At 41.2% G+C, this 21,834-nt stretch overlaps 1 protein-coding gene across 9 annotated transcripts in view; it reads right to left on the bottom strand.

Annotated features, from left to right (window-relative positions):
- BBX (BBX high mobility group box domain containing) overlaps nt 1-21,834 on the bottom strand; it is a 131,952-nt gene that overhangs the window by 25,895 nt on the left and 84,223 nt on the right. For all 9 annotated transcript variants that reach the window (XM_032183525.1, XM_032183512.1, XM_032183534.1 and 6 more), the window contains 6 exons: nt 17,157-17,224; nt 13,342-13,422; nt 10,995-11,075; nt 6,334-6,414; nt 3,620-3,697; nt 468-1,389 (listed from right to left, as the gene is read on the bottom strand). In XM_032183525.1, coding sequence (XP_032039416.1) covers nt 468-1,389; nt 3,620-3,697; nt 6,334-6,414; nt 10,995-11,075; nt 13,342-13,422; nt 17,157-17,224 — 1,311 coding nt within the window. The remainder of the gene's footprint in view (nt 1-467; nt 1,390-3,619; nt 3,698-6,333; nt 6,415-10,994; nt 11,076-13,341; nt 13,423-17,156; nt 17,225-21,834) is intronic.

The following is a 21,834-nucleotide window of genomic DNA, read 5'->3' as shown; positions in this document are numbered from 1 at the left end:
ACCTAAGGAAAAGTGTCAGACATCTGCCTCTTGTAATCATAGTTCTCCATCCTACAAACCCAAAAGCTGTTTACATAGAAAAACTAATTGTTCAGGGTTACATGCAACAAGTCCTGGAAACATCTATTAGCAGGTCAACAATCAACCAACCTAGTCTTCAGTCAAAAAGCTAAATCTCAGGTAATGAAAGACAAAAAGTTAAAAAAAAAAAAAAAAAAAAGTTAAAGTTAAAAAAAAAAAAAAAAAGTTAAAAAGTTAAGAGCTCTTCAGGTAAGTAGGAACGCAGTCTGCAAAACTCAGAGAGCTGCCCTGGACCCTGGAGCCCCTGTCCCCAGTATTCCAGGTGATTTGACAACCCCACCATGCACTGCTTGAACTTGAGCTTAAACATGAACTTCTGCTCTTCCTCCCACTCCAGGCAGCCTTTTGCAGTTCGTGCTGTAAATGGAACAGTCAAAGCCACCCACCTCTGTCCACGTTAGCACGCAGAGACGTGAGCATGCCCTCTGACACCAGAGTTTTATAAAGAGCACCTTTGCAAGATCTCTCTGATTTCCTGGAGCCACAAGTTTCTATCTTTTTAACACAGTCACTGTCCTCAGTTTTGACCTGTTCTGGTAAGCTTTGGGGTACCACCTCCTCTGTGGGGGTCAGTGGTTCCACTTTAATATTATCAGCAGCCTCACAGGGTACTTCCTTGTTGGCTGTAATATTAAGGAAATCAGGAGGCTTTGATTCTTTGGTGGGCTCCGTGGGTTTCTCCTTCGATGTTTTCTTCTCTTTCGATTTCACTTTTTTCTTTGGTGATTTTGTATCCAACATGCTTCCCTTCACATTTGAGGCAGGGCGGGCTTTTTTGCGGGGAGTTTCCGCAAGTCTCTCAGCACCCCAGTCCCCTTTTGCAACGGCTTCAATTGTGTACATGACACTTTCAATGTCCGACTCAGAGGACTGCCTCTTTTTACAAGGCTTCTTGGGGGTGGATTTTTCATTTGTGTGCCGGTCCAACTTATTTTTTTTCTTTTTCTTCTTTATCTTTTCTGGCTTGCTTAGCCCAAAGATGCTCATGTCAATCATCGAAAGCTCTGGAGAAGGGCACATGTGATCCTTTGTGTTATCATTTCTCTCAAAAAGACTGCTCTCCATTACGAGACTAGTAAAATCTCTGCACTGTGCAGTTTCTGATTCCTCAGTTTTTGTCTCATCCCAGTTTTGTATTTTCCCTGTCTCTGATTGTTCTGTTTTTCCTTTACAGGAGTCTTTTATTGTTGTTTTCTCCAGTTCTTCTGCTTCCATTTCATCTGGAACTTCCCTCGCCACATCTTCTGATGCTTCCACTTTTGTTTTCCCAGGTTCTTTCACTTTCACCCCTTCTGAAGCAAGGCACATCTAAAATGAGTTAAAAATAGTCACCATGAAACAAACATCAACCGTTAACATTGCTTATATTAACAGGAAGAGCACTACACATGCAGTCTCTCTGGGATCCTCATTTATGAAAGCAAACTATTTTAAAGAACAGTACTGAAAAAATGCTCAAGTCCTAATGAAACTGATGAAACATAATTATGGCTAAGTGCTAGAATAAGGCTGATGGATTCTACCACTCTGATAGAAAAATACTCCAACTGATCTAATTGGTGTTTCCGTGATCCTTGAAGTGCCTTCAATATATCCGGGAAACCCACTGCTAGTTTTATTTTCATAATACTAACTGCAACGGAAAAACACAGCATCTCTCACTATATTGTACCACAACCTACAGGAAATCTCAAATCCATACTCCCAGTTCCCAAATATCCCCATATACAATTCTTTCCTCTGTTTTCCAAAAGGCCCTGAAGGGGGAGAAAAAAAAAAAGAAGTTGATCAAATCGCAGCGATCAAGATTATTTTTCTTTACTACAATGTGCAAAATGATTTGGGAGGTAGTAAAAAGCCTTCCAATTCTTTCTTCTTATGCCAGTCTTATTCTGCAAGGAACTGCAAAGCAGCAGTAGTTGCCATGGTTATCTCCTGGAGATAACATTAATGGAAACCAAAACGCTCATTCTGTCTGAGGAACAGAGAGGTTCAGAAGAAGAGCTACAACAAGGTCCTCAAACTGCCATGCTCCCTTAGCAATGACCTGGAAGATCCACTTGGTTTTGGATCACTTATAAGCCATGCTGCCACTGCTAGAGGTGGTAGTACTTCACAGCAGCAAGCAGTTGCCTTGGGAAGGCATGCTTTCTTCTTCTTGCTCTCCCTCTTAAAACCCTCTAAGCTGAACTCCAAGTGTTATTTTGTTTTTAAAACAACCAGCAACCGAACAGCCACCTGGACTGAAACCAGCTGGAGGAAGCTTGCTTTGAACCAGGCATCAGGAGCTTCCCTACCCTGCAGCTCAGCCCATGGGCCATATGGTCAGGATGGATGTAACTGCAGATCAACTGGGCTCTTTTTAGGTCAATTTTCCACTTCTCAAACTGGCAAGGTATTTTTTCTGGCAAACTAAAAAGATCTCTTACAGAAATGTACGAGTACTAAAGCAAGAACAGAACTCCGGCTTAAGTTTGTGATCTGAAATATGTTTCTGAAACTCCTTCTGCATGGATTGAAGAAGGTCAAGCTAGGCTGATCATTGGAAACACTGGAGCTTTGGCAGCACAGTGGCTGTTAGGAAGGAGTCTAAATTATGCAGGGGGGAATTGCATGACTATGCTGAGGTGTGCTCTGGCACAAAGGTATTTTTTTAGTGTGACTTTTTTAATGCACTGCAACGTAAACACAGCCCATGATTTCCAAAAGCTAAAGATCAATATTAAAAATGCAACTCATTGAACAAGAGTAATTTTTTGTCAATTAGATGCCGCCACCGTCACACCCTGCCCATGTTTTTTTCTCTTTATACCTTTGCTTCTTCTGCAGCAGCCAGTAATACAGAAGGCTGTGGGTGTGGCTACAAAAAAAGGTGTTTTTTTGTTTTGTGAGCCCTAAATAAACTTGCAAATCACAACCTTTAAGATTGGGAAGCTTGAAAAAAGGCTTACAAACAAAATAAATACATTTCCGTAAAAGGCCATCAGCTTCAACTGTTCCCAGAAGGAGTAGCTGCTGAGAGAATCATTGGAACAGTTTCTATAGAAGTTATTGACCTGTTTTTTTTTTTTCCCCAGTTCAATAAACAGTACGCACAAAAGGAGAAAAAAAGTGGCTAATGCCCTTTAACGGGTATTTGTAATGGTGATGTCATCTGAACAGACTAATCCACCCCTTCATCCCAGCTCCTCCCTGTCCCCATGTACCCCCCTCCCCAACCAAACCAAACCAGTCAAACCCCAGTCCCTAAAAGAATTAATTGAAACAATGCAAATGGAGATTGGATAACCCCTTTGCCACAAGGGCCTGCGTACTTCTCATCAGCCGCAGCATGGATGCTTAGAGGCCTCCAAACTGATGGCTAGTCTGGAGAAATCTTAATTTATAGCACCCAAGCCAAGATAATTTATGCTTCTATAAGCAACAGTGTAATTATAACTGTAGCAACGTACTGCCTTCCAGTCTCGGGCTATCAATATCATTAACTTCTCCACCCCACTGCACCTGTGATAATTAGTCACCAGTGTTTTAATACTACCTCTGCCAGCTGAAATAATGCTGATGTTCCACACTGCTTTGTTAAATCGGGACCTGAATGGGATGTACTCGAAGAAATCTGAAGAAAAAACAGGGGAGGAGAATAAAGAAAAACATTATTTTACCAGTACAATTATTTTATGCTTATTACACGACTTTGGAAAGGATTACTTCCTTCCTCTTCCCAAAATTCATTCATAAGATTACATTATCAAAAAGTATAGACCTGTGCATGTTGTTATAAATACAATCCCTGGGGACAGGGACTGGGGCACTGAAGCACCTGCAACACTTTGGTTAGCCTTCCCATCAACCCCACCCAGCTCAGTTTTACTGCTCCCTACCAATACAGGAAAGAAAAAAAGTTAAAAATTCTCTCTCTATGTCCCCTGGAAGCTGCAGCGTTTCACAGCTTCTCCCAATCTGACAACTCCAGCCCAAGCCTCTGAAGGCTGCGTACAGCCATGCATTGTGTCAGTGCTGCTAGCTTTCCGAAGCAGAAGCGGCCTCCTTGCCTCCTGGAGGTGACGCACACTCCCCTCGCTGTCATCCCTCTGCACTGAAGGCTGAAGACAAAGCATGTATTCAGGCACTGCGAAGACTCAGCAGAGCTGAGCAGCAGCAGCCTGCCAGGCTTCAGCCCGCAGCACTGCTCCATCCGTTTTTAGAAGCTTAGAGATTCTTTGAATTCTTTAGGAAAGAATTAAACCCACTTCTACACTTTATTTTATCACCATCTGTGAAATACTGTGAAATATCAAAAGGGAAGGAACAGAAAGGGGGGGGATAAAGTTGGTTAATCCACATAACAGAGATGAAGGAGAAGCAGAGCAGTGTGCTGTGCTGAAGCTGACAGTCTCCCACGCTCCGGATCCCTGCCATGCCAGCAGCACAGAGACAGCAGTCCAGCCCCCTCTGGTGTGCAGCATCTGCGGTTTGGAGTTACAGTGGCACGGCACAAATGCCTGCCAAATGAACTTGCAAACCTCAGATGCCCTCGAGGTGATATGAACACATTAGCTTGGGATCATCCAGATCAGATCTGGAGCTGCTGTCTGAAAAGTTAAGCTGAATCTCTCATTTTATTTGTCCAGTTACAGACCAGCATTACAGAGATCTCCAAAACTGAAAAACACAAAACCAAAAATCCACCAACAAAGAACAGTATTAATATACTACAAGAGCCAGAGATAAGGAAGATGTGCTTACCATGTCTGCCACGCCTGTGTCAGTTTCAATCAGAGCCTTTAACATTCATTATATATATATATATATAATTAGGTTTGTGGGAATCCAGCCAAGCAACTGATTGTGGAAACCTGTCCAACATGGCAGCATCACACTGCCATGTTCAGATTTACTTCTGTGACCAACTGCAGGACAAACTCTGCACTGCTGTGGACAGACAGGTGCCTGGACTTCCCTTGCCCTTGGGGCTTCACAGTCGCATCACAACTTTTAATAGCAACTTCCAAAAGTCAGGCTGGATTCAACAACAGCCTTACTCCAGAACAGCACCACTCAGAGCACGCTGCTGTCCTGTGACAAAGGACACTAGAAAAACTTCTGGTGTCCCTGATTAGTGTTACAAACCTTCCTGATGCTCCAGTGCTGCAGTGGTCATATACCTGTACGGATCTCTAATCACAGGTAGGTGCAATTAGACTTACATTGGCACTGCTGACAATGTAGCACACACCAACAAACTCTAGCACTGCCAGAGACTGCCTCTAGGGTAAGGCAGATTTTCTTCTACTCATGACCTATAAAGTCAGTCTTCCTAGTAGCATTACTGTCCATTGAACAAAGCATGAAACAGTCATCAGTGCAGGCTCAAAGCATGCTGTTTTCTTTTAGCGCTTCCAATAGCTTTTTTTCCCCCGAGATGTATTAGCCACAGCAGCAAGAACGTACAGATGGTTGGATGCCACCAGATGGGATCCAAAGAACCATTTTCCTCACTGAAATAGGAAGCGATTTTGAAAAAGCAAGCAAAAAAAAAAAAAAAAAAGTAACGAGTAAGGTGGCAGCAACTTCTATTAGCCTGAAAGCAGCAAGTATTTTCAGCTTTTAGTCACCAAGAATAATAATATTTGCAGGCCAAGCCTCAAAACTTTGGGTGATTTATCCATATCAAAGCGGTGACCTCTACAAGGTTACATTCAAGACTCTCAGGGTATTTCCAGGACTATTGAGAAACCTCACTTAGTACTCTTGATGACTGCTGACAACTGCCAACTTCATAATTCAATAAATTACTTCTAACTTTTCATACGGATTCGTGGATGTTCTCAAAGTCTACTTTTATTACTTTTGGTCCCCAATTCAGCAATGCACTTTCCAGTCCTTATTCCAAAGCTTTATTTTTTGAATCCTAGTATTCACTTCTTCATTAGAAAGAATGCCATTGTCTCGTCTTTGCTATTGTTCTGAGCTTTGTTTTTATTACAGTCTTAAGGTTACTATTCCTGTAAGGAAGCACTTTTTCCTGTGGTCTCCAAGAAGCTATACATGTTTAAAAAGTGCATAAAGACCTAGGTCCCCAGGGCCACTGCAACTGCCTAATTCTCTGTCTTACTATTTGATCATTTGCTAGTTTATGTTTCTGGAAATACGAAATTTGATGCTAGAGCAAACCTTGCAAAATTCACACTTTGTTGGAGGAAAAAAAATACACACATCTTCCCATTGTGATGCTAATGGATATAACTTTACCTCCGCCAACTGGAAGAGTGCCGACTTCCCACAGTGCTTTACTGGCTCAGGACTTGACAACTGGGAAGTATTTGATGAAATCTAGGTTTTAAATGAACAGAGGAGAAAATATTTCAGTGTTAACCAGGAACGGCAGACAAGAAAGGAGAAAATAAGTGAAGAAACTGAAGAAAATGAGTTAGTTAAATCAGTCACTTTTATATCTTCCTGGCAGAAGGCCCTACTTCAAATTAACAATCCCATCCAAGAAACACTTAGCAGCCATTTAGAAGTTAGCAGGATATAAACACAGATAATATTCTGATCATGCTGTGCATTTTATGTGATTCCAAGTGAACAAAACACACTTGTTGCTAAAAAAGCATCATCCGTGGTGCTAAAGGTTAAATAAAATTCTCCTGGGAAGCTTGGGCAGTATGCACATTTGGCGAGGTACAGAGGAGGACCATTTGTCCCTACAGGCACTGGGTGCTTGTTTCACTTCCTTTCCTCCATTAGGAGAAAGACAACCTTACATCTGGGCATCAAATTTGGCCTTCTAAATAGATGGTGGTGTGCCAGCACCAGCACTTGATAAATAACTACCACTGCACTTCAGAATTGCTTTTGCAGCCAAACTGTTCTGATCTGCTTCCAAGTGCAGCATTATTAGTTCAACAACACAACAATTTTTCATTATTTCTCATATTTGATTTTGTTTGTCATGGCACTACAAGCATTTGGCCTGGAAGCCTTCAAAAAACTCTAGGATCAGGAACAAGACCACCAGTATTTCTATGGCATCCACTTCATTATAAAAATCACACTTATGACCATGATCTTTCAGATGCAGAAGTTAAATATAGCCTTTTTCTTCCTTTTTTTTTTTTTTTTTTTTTTAACTTTATTATCCAAACAGCATTTTGTCTGTCAAGCAGTTTCATTACATGAAAAACAACTTATGAACACCCAGCTATTTAAGATATAGTGAATAATATTTGACTGTGCATTCATGATTTAGTTTTAAACTAAAATAATTCAAAATCCTAGTTTTCCTGTGACACAGTTCAGTGAACCCACTCAGGACCTCAAGACTCAGCTCAGGAGGAAGGGCTTGTGTATGCTGCACTTTGTAGGAAAAGAGCCTTAATTTTATCCTCCTACTGTAATACAGTCGCAGTTCTTAATTTCTTCAGTGCAGGATGAATGGCAGAAAAAGGACAGAAACACCCACACCTTAAAGTATAACCTGAGAACATGTAGACACGCCGTGCCTTCTGAGGCACAATGTGAGAAAAGTCTAAAAGATACAGGCTTGACAATAGCACGGGCACTTTAACAAAATGCAAGTCAGATCCCTGGTAGTACTAATTGGAAGAAAGGGAGGCAACATTTTCAGCAAAAAAAATTCTCTTCGTAGTCAGGAAAACAAACAGTGAGAGACAAAATTAGCACTTGTTCTGGTATATTTGTCTAATTTATATAAGGACTTTACTTGGGAAGACTACAGCTTTACCTAAGGGAAGGCTGGAAGACAAGATGCTGACTAGATCTCACACTCCCAATTTCACGGCATTTTGACCAGAAGTTTTGGATCCAAACCTTCTGTTCAGCACAGAAATGCACAGAAAGGGCTGCCCTCAGGTCTGCTGAAAGCGAGCGTGTGAGAACGCAGCACGGACAGACCCACCCTCCGGCGTGCATTTTGCTCTAGTGCTGATAACCTGCTGGACCAGCGAGGAGGAGCCAACTTTGCTGCATGCTGGGTATGATTGTATTTTCGTTACATCACCTAGAGAAAAACCTCAGAAGAGGCCCTGTAAGTGAAGAGGGTTAAACTAGCAACGTTACCGCTGTCACGCTCTGGAAGCGTTTCTTTGTTTGTTTAAGGACGAGAGTTTAGCTAAGTAAATCTAAGAGGTCTCCGTGTTCCTTCCCTGCGAAGCAGCCCTCACCATCTGTTCGCGTTTGCCAAACACACAGCCAGTACGGCCAGGAGAGCAAAGGGGCCCATCTGCTCTGCCTCCCTCACATGGCAGGGAGGATGGCAGCCAGCAGCCCATGCGGCCAGGCGGCCCGCAGACCAGCGCCATGCCAGGCGGCACTGCCCTGCATAATGGCCTTCCACAAAGGCACAAGCGAGAGGGGCTCAAGTGGGACCACCGAGCATTTGCTAGATCAGAGCAGAGTGAAGAAGCCAAGAACGTAACTTGGAGACACACCAAAATTAAAAACAAACAAACAAAAACCCAAACAAAACAACAAGCTTATGAGGACACCTCATCATGGTGGAAGGCCAGTGCACTGGCTGCCTGCACGCCCACAGGCCCCAGCACAGTCTCACTCCCAAGCCTCTAATCATCTCTTGTGGCGAGACAACACCGGGCAGGCCTCATTAGCCACATCCTCATCAGCTTTAATTGAAGACTGAGACGCTTGTGCCGGCCAGCCAGGCTGAGGCTCTATAGAAGAAAGAATCCCAGACGGCATGAATGCAACGAGCCCGTTCTGAGTGACAGCGGCCTTGTACTGCGGGGTAGAGGTGTCCATTTAAAATGCCATACCTACTCAATGGGATCTCTGTCCTTACAAAGACTCGCTCTCGCTCAGCCTGCCGCAACAGCGGTAAAGAGACAGGAAACATATGAAGAACGCCCAGCCAGAACCAAAAATGAGGTGGGACGGCTGCCAAAAGACTGCAGGCACATCAGACTACAGCACAATTCGCATTTCTTCACAGGTCTGCTTGGCCACTGGCTAAATAACTACTTTTTCTCCCTCTCGTTTTTCTTTTGTAGCTTTGTACACTGGTGACAGAAGCCTACTGCAAATTGCTTACCATAATTTAGCTTCCTAAATGCAGAGATGCATTCATATAGACAGGACCCAGTAAGAAGTGGCGCATTAAGGAATGGGATTTTTGCCAAACTTGACAAAGACACCCTGTGCAAATGAAAGCCCTTATATTTGAAGGAGCACAGGCAGCTTTAATAGCAGGAATAATAATAATAAAAAGCTTAAAGAGGTTCTTTAGCATGCATAGTATTTTCCCCTGGAACAAAGTAAATGAAAATCAGGCTGCAATCTTAAAGCCATTTCTCTATTGCTTTAGATAAAACACAATGTTAGTCACTGCCATTAAGGCTTCATAACAAAAGCATAACACTGGAGAAATAGTCATGGGAAAAAAAAGAAGTGTTTTTTTTTTTTTTTTTTTTTTTTGGTGGGTTCTGTTATTTCCAGACACCGAAAAAAAAAAATCTAAAAAAAAACCCACCCCCTCCAGACTGTAGGCATATTTTAGTATTTTTAAGAGGAAAAAGATTAACCCTGGCATTAACTTTGGCCAGTTTCTAATTAACGTTCTAAGCACCTATTCTTCCTAACATTTGATGATTCATAGATGCACTCCACTTTGACAAGTGAGCTGGCACAGCGTAGCGGTATGAGATGAAATACTGTCACATTCTTAAGACAATTTTCAGGTTTGCTGTTGTTTGTTCATGTACAAGGGGAATTGATTTTAGGTTCTGTAAAATTTTGAAGGTATGTCTGAGTCAAGCTTCAGAGTATGATTTGAAAATGCTGTAATCAAGGTATTTCGTACCCTGTTCAACTCTGTACACAGCGAAAAATGATGTAGAATTAAAATGTAAGATTTTTGAGACTAAATTAGCAGATTCACTAGTGTGAAACTTAGCAAGAAAATTCACAGGAATGTTCCACACTGCAGATCTTTTGCTTTCTTTGAAAGCTTGATTTCATCAAATGGCTTCATCCTGCTATATTCCACTAATATTCTCAAAAGAACTTTCCAATTTAACCTGTAATTTAAAAAATGATAGCATGTATAAAAATGTTTTAACAATCAGAGACATCAAGTGTACTGTATCTTTTATGGAGGTGTTTCTATTCAGGTATTTTATGGCACCTGAATCAGTAAATTATTATTTATTTTTTCTAATTGGACTCAGGGAACACATCAAAGCACATGCCAGCCAAGCTAAAAATGCACAGTATATAATTAGCTTAACATTTAATAGAAGTAAGCATGTTGTCTGTAGTCAAACCTCCGTAAGCACATGGAATAACCAACAGCATTATCTTTTCATCCCCTTACGTTCCTCCAGCACAGCGCCAGCTCTTTTCACGCACACCCTAAATATACCTTCAGCATAAGAAATTCTGCAAGTAGTACCAGACTCCCCCAAATGGGCAAGAAGAGAATAGGTGTCAAAAATCAATTTGTAGAAGCACATTAAACATGTGGAGAAGAAATTCATAAAAACAATCTCTAAGGACTCTGAATTTTCCATACATGAAAGAGAGAGGACAACTTATAGACTTAGATGTCACCACCTAACAGTGCTGTCACATAGCCTTGTAGCTATGGTAAGCTTCCTTTAGCCTGCAAGTTTATTTTTCTAAAGGTTTCCTGCCTCTGGAGCAGCTGTATCTTTTTTACAGCTTTTTTTTCCCCACTATCTTTTGTGTACGCTATGGACATCTCTTCAAATCACTGCTTTTTTCCCCTCAGGATTTTCTTAATGCAATGCTGTCATGAAGATAAACATCTACTGATGGGAGCCTCTTAAGAGAAAGGGTGATTAACCATTCAGTGACAGCCCTTATTGGTTCATTGCTTATTCCCATCCTCCCCCATCATATTTTAGCTATTATACCTCAGCAAACTGAAACAATGCAGACTCCTCCGTTTGTTTTACAGCTCCTGGGACTCCTGGCTGTGATGTGCTTGAAGAGATCTGTCAAGAAAACAATTATGTTTGCATCACTTAACTCTTCAGTTTCAGTATCAAATTTCAACATGTGAAATTTCTGATCCATGATAGTGAAAGACCATTGGTACCAAAGAACATGCCGATGAGTCCCAGCATACCCCTACAAAGAACAGTACCTGCTTTCCCAGGAGACATGGAAATAGCGATCTTGAATAATTTTTCACAATGAAAACCTTCCTAGGATCAACAGAACAGGCTAGAACTTTTTTTGAAGGGTGTTTGTTTGCCCGTTGACATGTCAAAAGAGGGTTAACAACAAAAACTTAACACTAGGTTGTATTTCACTGTTCAGTGAAAAGACCCAGCCACAGCATGGTGGTGCTGATAGAGCACAAATTGCTGCTCAGCATGGAAGATAAGTGTGGGCAGGGACACAACATATGCATGCACTTTTAGAAAAGATACCCGATCGATCCCAGAGACTATGGGAACTTTTTTTTCTTTTTTTTTTTTTTTTTAAAACTACGTAGCTCATGTCAATTTTTTTTGGTTGCAAATTACACTTTGAATTCATCACAGACCTAGGTACAACTACGATTTATTTTGTCATTGATACACAAACCTGCCACGTACTAATTAGGCACAACCTCACTACAAACCGATTAATATTGTTGAAAAATATGAATAATAAAAATTAATATAAAAATGAATAATGAGCTAATATGCATTTCTAATTATTGATCAATCAGCTACTTCTAAACTACAAGTTTTAGAAGTGCAGACGAGCTCGCTTCCTGGAACCCACTGAAGTTCTTTGGTTGGGAAGAAAAAGCAGAGGTCATGAACCCTTTAAAGAGCATATCTTGCAGCACACAACACAGTTCTTGCTACTACCACATGATTCTGGCTCTTTCCTGCTTGGGCATTGTAAAATGAACTCAATAACTGCACTGATATTTTTCGTACTGGTTAAAAGATGGGTAACAGGGAAATTGAAGGAGCAGACTTATCGAAAGGAACTATACAATGTTTTATGTTGCTCAACTGACAGTTTAAGTACACAAAAGTATCTCAGAAATACTGGAAGATGGATGTTGAATTAGTACCATAATTAACACTGGAATTAACCAATTTTAAGAAGCTTTTAAGTACTGTTTTCATTAACAACAAGCCAGGCATTTCCTAACAAGACAAGCCAGCAGGCTGTTTAGGACACAGGTTATGTATTTCGTTCTGGCCATTACCTTTAATCAGAAATAAAGGATCAGTGCATTAATCATTGTCTAATACATTTTCAAAACCTCAGATCTTAAGTTAGAGCTCAAGGTCTTGTGGGTTAATGTTAAAACAAAATCATGTTTTCTGTATGCCAGGCCTGGTATATATCTACTCCTTAAGCGATGACATTTAGGGAGGAATATGAAAGTGCACACAGCAAGGAGTATTAAGACAGTAAGATTCATGGCTGGTCTGAAACCAGGTAATAAAAGAAGCCCTTGCTCTAATAAACTTTCTTTCCATACACAACTTCTCAAATGCCACCCAGCATCCTGTACAATCAATATTTATACAGCTAAATATTTAAGCCACTTAGATTATTGTAATTTATGAAGTTGAAAAGGACATAAACAAGCAAGTGATGCTTACAAAGGGCCAGGACTCTCTGCAACCTCATTTGCATCACGTTATTTTTGTCAACTAAATCCATTAGACCTTGAATTAGAAATTGCCGTATTTAAAAGCAAAAGCAAAAAAAAAAAAAAAAAAAAACAAACAAACCACAGTTCAGCAGCACTATCTAGCTATTAGTGGAAATATATTAACAAAAATGTTGTACATTGCAAAACCAAAGCATAGTTGCATAGAGCTGTTTTGTGGTTACAGAACAGAAGAAAATCTTGGAAGTTCCAGAACTACAGTTATTTTTGATGGAGTCAGGGCCTAAAGTAGTCAGAATGGCTAAATGACACCCAAATATACCTGTTGAGACTTCAGTCAGTTAGACTCCAGTTAATACCTAAGTGCAGGAATGACACATCCTAAATCACTGCTTAAACCACAACTCTATTATTGCTCTAGGGTTTCAATCATGTTCCTGAACACAATCTCCTGCACTTCAAGCCAGACACATCTACCAGATACACAATCCAGTAACATAAACCTCAAAACAAGGAAGAAATACTGCCATGAATTCCAGTCAGAGGTGTTTAATTTCTCTTTCAGCTAAACACCAGATACCTCTTGAAAAAGAAAACATAAACAAAAACCATTCCCTTCTAAAGAAACTCACCTCTGCAAACTGAAACAATGACGACTTCTGACACGCTTCCGTAGAATTAGTCGCATCAGATTGGCAAGTACTCGAGGAAACCTGAAACAAGGAGCGTGGAGAGTAAGACCTCAAGGGTTTTTCTTTCAGGCTAAGAACAGTAGTAGCCAAAATGAAATATCAGGCAGCTGATATTGCTGTGTTTAAGAACATGCTGTGTTTAAGAGAAAATGGACCATGTAATGTTTCAGATTCCTGGACTGGCTGAATCCTAGTTGAATCAAAATAAAAGGTGAAAACATAGCTTAGCACCCATTTTAATGTATTTCACAATTGCCTAATAAGAAAGAGCATGATAATACCAGGGATTGTTTTTTTTTATTCCAAACTGTAGAAGAGTTGTACGCAACAAATACTACACTGATGATTTTGGGCTGCATACACAGATACCTGGTATTCATGATGCTATCTACTACCTCTTTAATTTACACTTCCATTCTGAAGAAAATTAATTACTTAGAAGCTAAGAAGGAAGTTTTTGAAACCACTAAGGGTTGCCTAGTGACAAAAATAATTGCTAATCACTTCACAGCATGAAAATAAGTAGTTAAGGGTGCCACAAGCCTTAAAGTGCTCAAATAATAAACATAAACATCTGTTTAGGGGTGCTTATGAGAAGCAGTACAATCAAGCATCATAACTTCTGAAATCAAAACACAAAGAAATGACAGCTCAAAATCCAAAACCAACAGCCAGCCTCATCTGATTTCATAAGACCTTACCCATACTGCTCTTATTAGCCAGAAATTTGTTACTCAAGCATCCTTCTGTAAAGGGATTGTACTGAATAGGAAATGACACATTTGAGTGTAAAATATTTACATGTCTGACTCCTCGGAGCTGAGGCATTATTAATATAAAATACAGTACATAACAGAACTCATAGAAAACAGCAGAAAGGAAGGAGGCCTTGTGGGATTTTCTAAAGGTAGGTAACAAGATGGAGTTTTTTTTCCCCTAATGATTTTCAATTTTTCATGGAATTCCAGGTTATTCGAAATATTTCAATGCAAATGTATTTTTCACCTCATTTCTTATTAGAATGGGTGTGTCAATAGCATTTATTTGTGGACGGCCACATGAGATCTGGCTAGCAACTGTGTCTGTTGCCTGCAAGAACCAAGTGCCACAGATTCACCATGCCTGCAGTACATGCAGTTTGTTCTGCAGCTCCTGCTGCTGGCTGCCCCAAGATGCTCGTGCATGGCAAGTACACAAGCACAGGAATCTGCTGCAGAGGTTCTGCCTCTGCAACACAAGAGCTGTTGTGCCCACACTCCCAACTTGGGGGAAATTAACGGTCTCTGGGGTTTCTAATCTCTGTCAAGCTGAACTTGACCAAAGAGATACAGTAATTACTGAAGGGCACAGTTGTACTAACAGTGCCATTGCATGGCTCTCCTTTCCTGCTGTAATACAGAGTACTCAACATTGCATCATTTCTTCTCCTCTCTCCTCCTACTGGCTTATCCTCAGCTGCACTGAAACAATCTTTGTTTCTGATTTACACCCCAGGCAACACCGCTTCGTGCGGGCCCTGGGCAGCCTGGCACCGCGGGCCAGACAACCGCTCATTCTCAGCCAGGAGGAAGCCGTAGGGATGCTGCCTCCGCATCCTCACAGTCCCCTGTGGGTTACTTACCGTGGCCTGCTCTGAAATAAACGAGAGGCACAGGACAGCACCTGGCTCACACGTCCTCCTTCCTCACTGAGTGATCCAAGATTTGCATCTGGTCCTGATATGCAGGGCAGCAGCAAGGGGGGAACTGGCAGAAGAGCCACGTTTTGGACTGTGCTACAAATTCAGGGCTTCCTGGGAAGTTAAGCACAGAGACCGCTAGGTGCTGCTCTAAGGCAAGCAACTGTCCTCACGGCCTTGGGAAGGAGCCTGAACGCAAGGAGCATGCCTCGTGGAGTTTCAGGCTTATTGCAGTTTAATGAGCAGAACAGTGGCAGGATGAGGTTTTTTCTCGTGCAACCAGAGTTACAAGAACAGTCCCGGTAAACATTTTTGTTCAGGTGTTTGACAAAATGTGCTCGTATACACCTCACAGTTCTGCTTAACTGATGGAAGGACACAAGTATCAGGTGAAAAGTCATCGCTTACCCGTACCCTTTACCTACTGTTGCTAAGGTTTTTTACTTTTCTTGCCTGTTTAAGAGCTCAAGGCACTGCTTGGAAATCAATCACACATCAACACCGAATTCTGTTATCAGATGAAAAGCCTTCTGGTGTATCGAAAAAAATGACCAAAATAGGAACATAACCAGCACAGAAAGATGGTGACTAAAGCACTTTGGTAAGCATCACTACGGTGCCCCTTTCCCCTTTTCCTGCTGGTGCATGTTCGCTTTGTTACCTGCTATCTGGAGCGCTGACAACGCTAACTTTAACCACCCGGATTTGAAAAGCCCCTATATATCCATTTAGCACACACTTAGCAGAAAAGCAGTGGGCGTTGAATAAATTTACTTGGGATTAGCAGAGCTGTTACGTAAGGATCCTTTTCCTCATCATTTCTGAGGTTCTGAACAAACCGTGTCAGCGCGCCCCTCCTTTGTATCAACAACTTTTAAGATGCTAATAGTATTTTAAGATGTTTGCTTACAAGGCCACCCAAGTCTGCATAATCGTACATATACAAGCAGTCAAACTAAATGTAGATAGGCAATCCTAACTCTGGCAGTCCCCCAATTTAAGAACCACATATATGCATGTGATTCCTCTATGTACACACACACTTCAGTAACAATGAAGACTACAGGGTATCATTTGGAATCCTTTTAGAATGACATTCCAGCTCCCTCTCTCTCTCTTTTTTTTTTTAAATAGCAGTGTCAGAGTTTTAGATATATGGTATATGATTTATAGCCTCATATCCAAATAAAATCAGTATCTATGTGTTCCAGAGTTAAGCAACTCCTGAACCTTTTCACAGAGTGAAAGTAGTAGTTTTTAAGTAGTTTTTAGGAACTTTACTGCATTTGGGGCAACACAAGCCTAAGAAATATTTGCTCCATATCCAATCATCACTAGAATACTGAATCAAAAGGAGAATGACTACCTATCTTACCCAACATACAAACCACCTTATGAACAATTTTCAAAACTGGCCCACAAAGTAGGTCACAAATAACAATCAGTCTGACAAAAGACTGGAGGTCCCTGCGCTCCTGGAGATCCTCAGAAACACTCTTATTTACTGCAGCCTTTTGTAAATACAAAATGTTTGATGGCAACTGAACGACAAACTTCTTTTCAGACAAAGACTTAGTCAATAGGAACAGACTGCAATACTTCCATTACCTGTTAGCACTTGCATGGTTTCAGAGCGCATATATAATTACACTGACTGTATGGAAATTATTCTGTATTGACTTTGCTATGAGCGCCAAGGCCGCAGTTGTGTGAGGCGTTACACAAGCATGTAAGTGTATGAATTCCTTGCCCAAAGAGCTTGCAAACTGCCTGTTTGTTAACAGTCAGTGTATGTCAATCCTTCCATTTGCAACAGCATCCTCTCACTGGGCAGACCTGCCTGGTTTGATCACATATTCATCAGTCTGGAGTTAATACAGAACTGGTATCAAACCCAGGCCTGATATCTATGGTCATGGTTGGACTACAAGACTCACATCACCAGGCTCACACTTCAGTTCCACCTTAGGTTACCTAAGATGTATCTTAAATTCCACTTCCCACTTGGCAGATGGTCCTTTTCAGAGCTCTTTTTAAACTGAGGGCTTGTGGTAAGGGAGAGAAGAGAGTTCCTTACCTCTTGTGCAGTCAGGGCATGCTCCCCGGCTAAAAGCAGCATACTTAGGCCTCCCATTTGTGTAGGATCTGTTAAAAGAGTAAAACCAAGTCTTAGGTTTATTCATTTGCTTGTTTAAGGAGCCTGCCATTTGCAGTGTTAAACCCCCAGAAGACTACTTGTCACAGACGCTCTGAGCGAGCGGCCATAAAAGGCAGTTCAAGAGAATCACAAATAACCATTTCTGTACCCTCTGGGAGAGGCTCTCAAAGCTGTTTGAAGGATTTAATTGGATTTGTGTGCTTAACACCTCATTGCGCGGATTTACAATTTTACCGCCAAAGGTTATACGCACTACGGAGCCGGCTACCTTTAAAACAGGCAAGCGTAATGATCTCATACATCTCAGACACAGACACACACAAAGACACACTAATATACTCGGTGGATGCTCCTACCAAGAGAGCAGTTTCCTTCCTTAGCCACTGAAGGAGTGAAGGGATGGAACAAAATGACACGCTCAAGCTCTGCAGGAAAATTCAGCTTTAACAGAGAGCTGCATTTAGTGGTGAAAAGTGCCAGCCTGACAGCACTGAAGCATGAAGTGCTCAATCCTCCACGCCAGAACAGCACAGGCACCAGCCAGCCAAGCTGGTGACTGCCTACTTGTTGCTCCACCGATACGACATCTAATTGAGGAAAGCAAAATGAAGATATGAGTTCTCTTCTTTTGAATATTTGGTTCTGACAGTTTCTAGCCTCCAGGCTCCAAGCACCTCACAAGTTCTGAAAAAAAATGACAGCAAAAAGTAAAAGCTATCAACCCTGTCACTGCATTACTCGCGGAGTGGCTTTGCCACTCAAAACAGTGGCTGCTCTTCATCACCATGAAGACAAGTCGTCTGGTTTGGGGGGAGTGCCTTGGAAGTAACGCAGGATCTCTATTTAGCAAAGAGATACGGAGAGAGAGGAAAACAGTCTGTGGTCCAAATGTCTCGCACAACAGCCACAATATGAGAGAAAGAAAGAAAAAAAAAGCATTATCCTTGCTGTATTCCTGAAAACACCAAGTTATCTCTTGGTAATTAACCTCCCCAGGTCTTACTAAGTGCGTACTCACATCTTCCAATTTCCTTTTGCTAAACTACACAAAAAACGATTTCTCCAACAATAAATTACACGCGCCTGGGACCATTCTCTGGAACGGCGGCTAACTGGCACAATTACCCTCGTCTGTTTGGTTAAATTGCCTCTAACACAATAGCTGCATCCAAAATACCCACTGGGAATTTCTGTGGCCCATTCCAACTCGAGAGCCAAGCCTAGCTGTTTTTTGGAGAGAACCAATGGATGTGTAACCATACCTGTAAACCTCCCAGTGGTTTTGCACTACAGACAATCAAGCTCCAGTTCACAGGAACACTCACTGGGACTGTTTAATTCAATGCTACAGATGCTGCCAAAGCTCCTCCCTTGGACAGCATCTCACACTGACATTCACAGGAAAAAAGTTTGTTAATACTCTTTAAATAGTGGTTGAAAAAAAAAAACGATATTCAGATTCCATAGGAAAGCAATGTGAATAAACCCAAGCTCATCCATTATCCCAAGGACAGAAGAGCGGTCACTAGCTTAAGAACACAGCCTAGATAGCACTTGCTTCAAACCCCATGACATTCAACTGAAATTACTTTTTTTCCTTTAATGTAATGAACAGATAGAATTGGTTTCGTTTTGTTTTTAAGCACTTTACTTCAAAATAAAGAAAAAAAAAGGAATAGAAGATATTAAGTTTCTGCAAAGAGACAAGGCGCTATCAGAAGTGTAGAGTCTAGTAACAAGAAGTGGCTGAAGAAACAAAGACAGAAATGGGAAGGGTCAGCAAATGCTTAAGCACAATTCTTAAGTGAATAGACGCTGTCAATATAGCACCTTTTACCATTAATATACTTGATCGAGCAACAGCTCTGTCCCTCAAAGAAGAGGAAATCAGAGCAATTAAAAACTGAAAACTAAACACATCTCGAAAGACACTGACTGAACAGTCAGTAATTTTGAAGAAGAGACTGGAAGAGATCTCCAGGTGCACCACAAACTTACTGAGCTCCGTGTTAAACAGTTAGGGGCTGCCTGGCTGCTTTTTCTTTCTTTATTTACATAGGAATACCACCGCAGAACCCAAATCCTCTAAATACTATGAGTTTTCTTTCAGTTTTCAGCCTACATTTACTGAGGGCTAGGTAAAGGTACACTTTTTTTTTTTTCTCTGGTGTCCATATTGTAAAGTTTAAATAATTTTTCTCTAAATTTCCATCTGCTGTATCTACAGGAGTCTCCCTGTGCTTCCTCCACTTGCTCTACTAGCCTAAACAGATCAGGATGTCCCGACATCATCACACGCGTTCATCTCCCATACCAATTGTGATCCCTGTAGCTCTCCTCTCCAGTTACACCAGGCAGAGTTCATCATTCCTGCACATGAATGGTCAGCAGGGTAACCACGTCAGATGAGCTCTCACCTGTACTCTCTTGAACACTGTAAATTCTTCTCTATAGCTCCTGAAAATGCTTTGCCTGACACACTGCAGCACAGCACTTCCTTCTGCCCACATCACGCCGATGGCTCACAGCTCCTCTCTTGAGACTCACTTTCGTTGCCTTAGGTCTTCCTCCTCCTCAGTTTTCACCAACTGGAGAACACCTAGCTTATGGCTCTACACTTCTTCCCTCACTTCTAAATATTTTCTTGGCTGAACAGGTGGTCTCAGTTTTCTGCCCTTCAAATAAACAGCTTATAACAAAACGACAAGAATAGGCTTTTGCTTTACCTTTTTTTTTTTCCTCCTCCAAGTAAGCAAATACTTACACTGTTTATTTAAAAATAAAAATTAAAAGGATGAAAAAAAATGACAGCTCAGTGGAAAGTTAATTCTGTGCTTGAGCAAACTGAATACTTATGCTGCAGCTGTAGCGGAGAACTAGCACTTAAAAATCTTTCCACTAAGGTTTCAAATTACAAAATAAGCTTATATAAGGGAAGACAAAATGTATATACACAAACTGCCGCATGCTTATCGAACCTTCTCAGCGCAATAATGTTTCTCTTATGGCACTAAGAACCTACTGGTATGAAAAAATGAGGATTAAGTGCTATTTTATAGCCCTCTACAGTTAAATCAACAGTAATGAGAAAACAGCACACACATCTCACTCATAGAATGGGAGGGGATTGGTGGCTTTCTCAACAGCTTTCAGCAGTGATTAACCTTGCACCATCTCGCTATTCGGGAACGACATACATGCACGTTGTTAGTACCAGCATGGTTAGAAACTCAGCAGGCCGGCTTGTTCAACATGGCAAGTTTCCCATCTGAGGAAAAGAAGAATGGAGGAAGAAAAAAAGCCAGCAAGCAACAGTTCCAGTAAACTTTCACCTGGGTTCAGGATCACGCTGCTTTCTACAGAACAAATTCTGCATCTCTATCAGGACATTGGCTGTACTAGGGAGTGTCTTCTTCTGACACAGAGCTACAGAAGTATCTGAAACACTGAGCTTTTCCACAGGAAAGCTGTTGCCCACTTGGCTCTGTAGTTGTGACAGTAGATGCTGCAATGAATACGTTCACCTGTGAACAACTGTTGTCTTTGCCTGCCACCCTAGAACAGATCACAAGGGAGGCACAATAAAAACGTGCTCAACTACAGCTTGCAGGCTGGATGAGCAGGGACACCACTACCGATGCCGCAGGTCAGGAGCCCAGTGATGGTGTCACACCTCAGGCTCTTCATACAGCAACAGGTCAACATAAGAAGCTTAAAAGAAGCGGGATGGTTGCTGTTGGAATGCCAAAAATAGGAGAAATGGCCTGGGATGGGGGGGACTTGAAAAGGAAAGGAAGATTTTATGCTTACTATGTAATGTTTTCCAAAATTAAATGTGATATAAAAAAATAAAAATAAATAAAAAATAAATAAAAAATAATAAAAAATAAAAATAAATAATAAAAAATAAAAATAAATCAAAAAGGACTTATAGGACCAACAAGTAAAACAGATTTCCTGGAACAACTGTGGATTGCCATATAATCCTTGTCCTAATAATGATATCTGCCTTGAAGATGCAAGACAGCAGCGTTTCAAAGATAAAGGTGTTTCTACGGTTGTTCACCTGCGTTATAGTTCATCAGCCAGTACACAGCCTGGGTTTTAAAAGAGGTTGTGCTGGGCAGAACAGTGAGGTTTGAATTAAGCTATCACATGAAGCAGAGGGGAGAAGAACTCAACAATATATGAACTGGTCATGAACTGGTATACGACTGACAACATCGTAATCCATTTGGTATGACAAACCTGTTGTGATTTACATGCTGCTAACATCTCTGTCAGGAGCTGCCATTATTTTATGGGTGCTGTTATACTTGTGAAATAGCCAGACTTCACTGGCATGAGGTCTGGAGCAAGACCCCTATGAATTACTATACTCACTGATTCAGTCTGCAGTTAAAAAAAATTAAATCACATTAGCACAAAACAGAGCCTTCTTCAGAAGTGAATGTCTCCACAGGTAAAATGATGGATTAGATTAATTTCTAATCAAGTCCTAAATCTTCTGCTCTGACAGTTGTTGATTAAAGATCTCTCTTATCAGGAGCTCTACAATTGGACAGCCCAGCAGGAGCAGTGGGGGACAGCAGCCAGG

This window comes from Aythya fuligula, chromosome 1, assembly GCF_009819795.1.
Source record: "Aythya fuligula isolate bAytFul2 chromosome 1, bAytFul2.pri, whole genome shotgun sequence".
In the NCBI taxonomy this organism is placed as follows: Eukaryota; Metazoa; Chordata; class Aves; order Anseriformes; family Anatidae; genus Aythya; species Aythya fuligula.
This window is presented reverse-complemented; position numbering and strand designations above follow the sequence as displayed.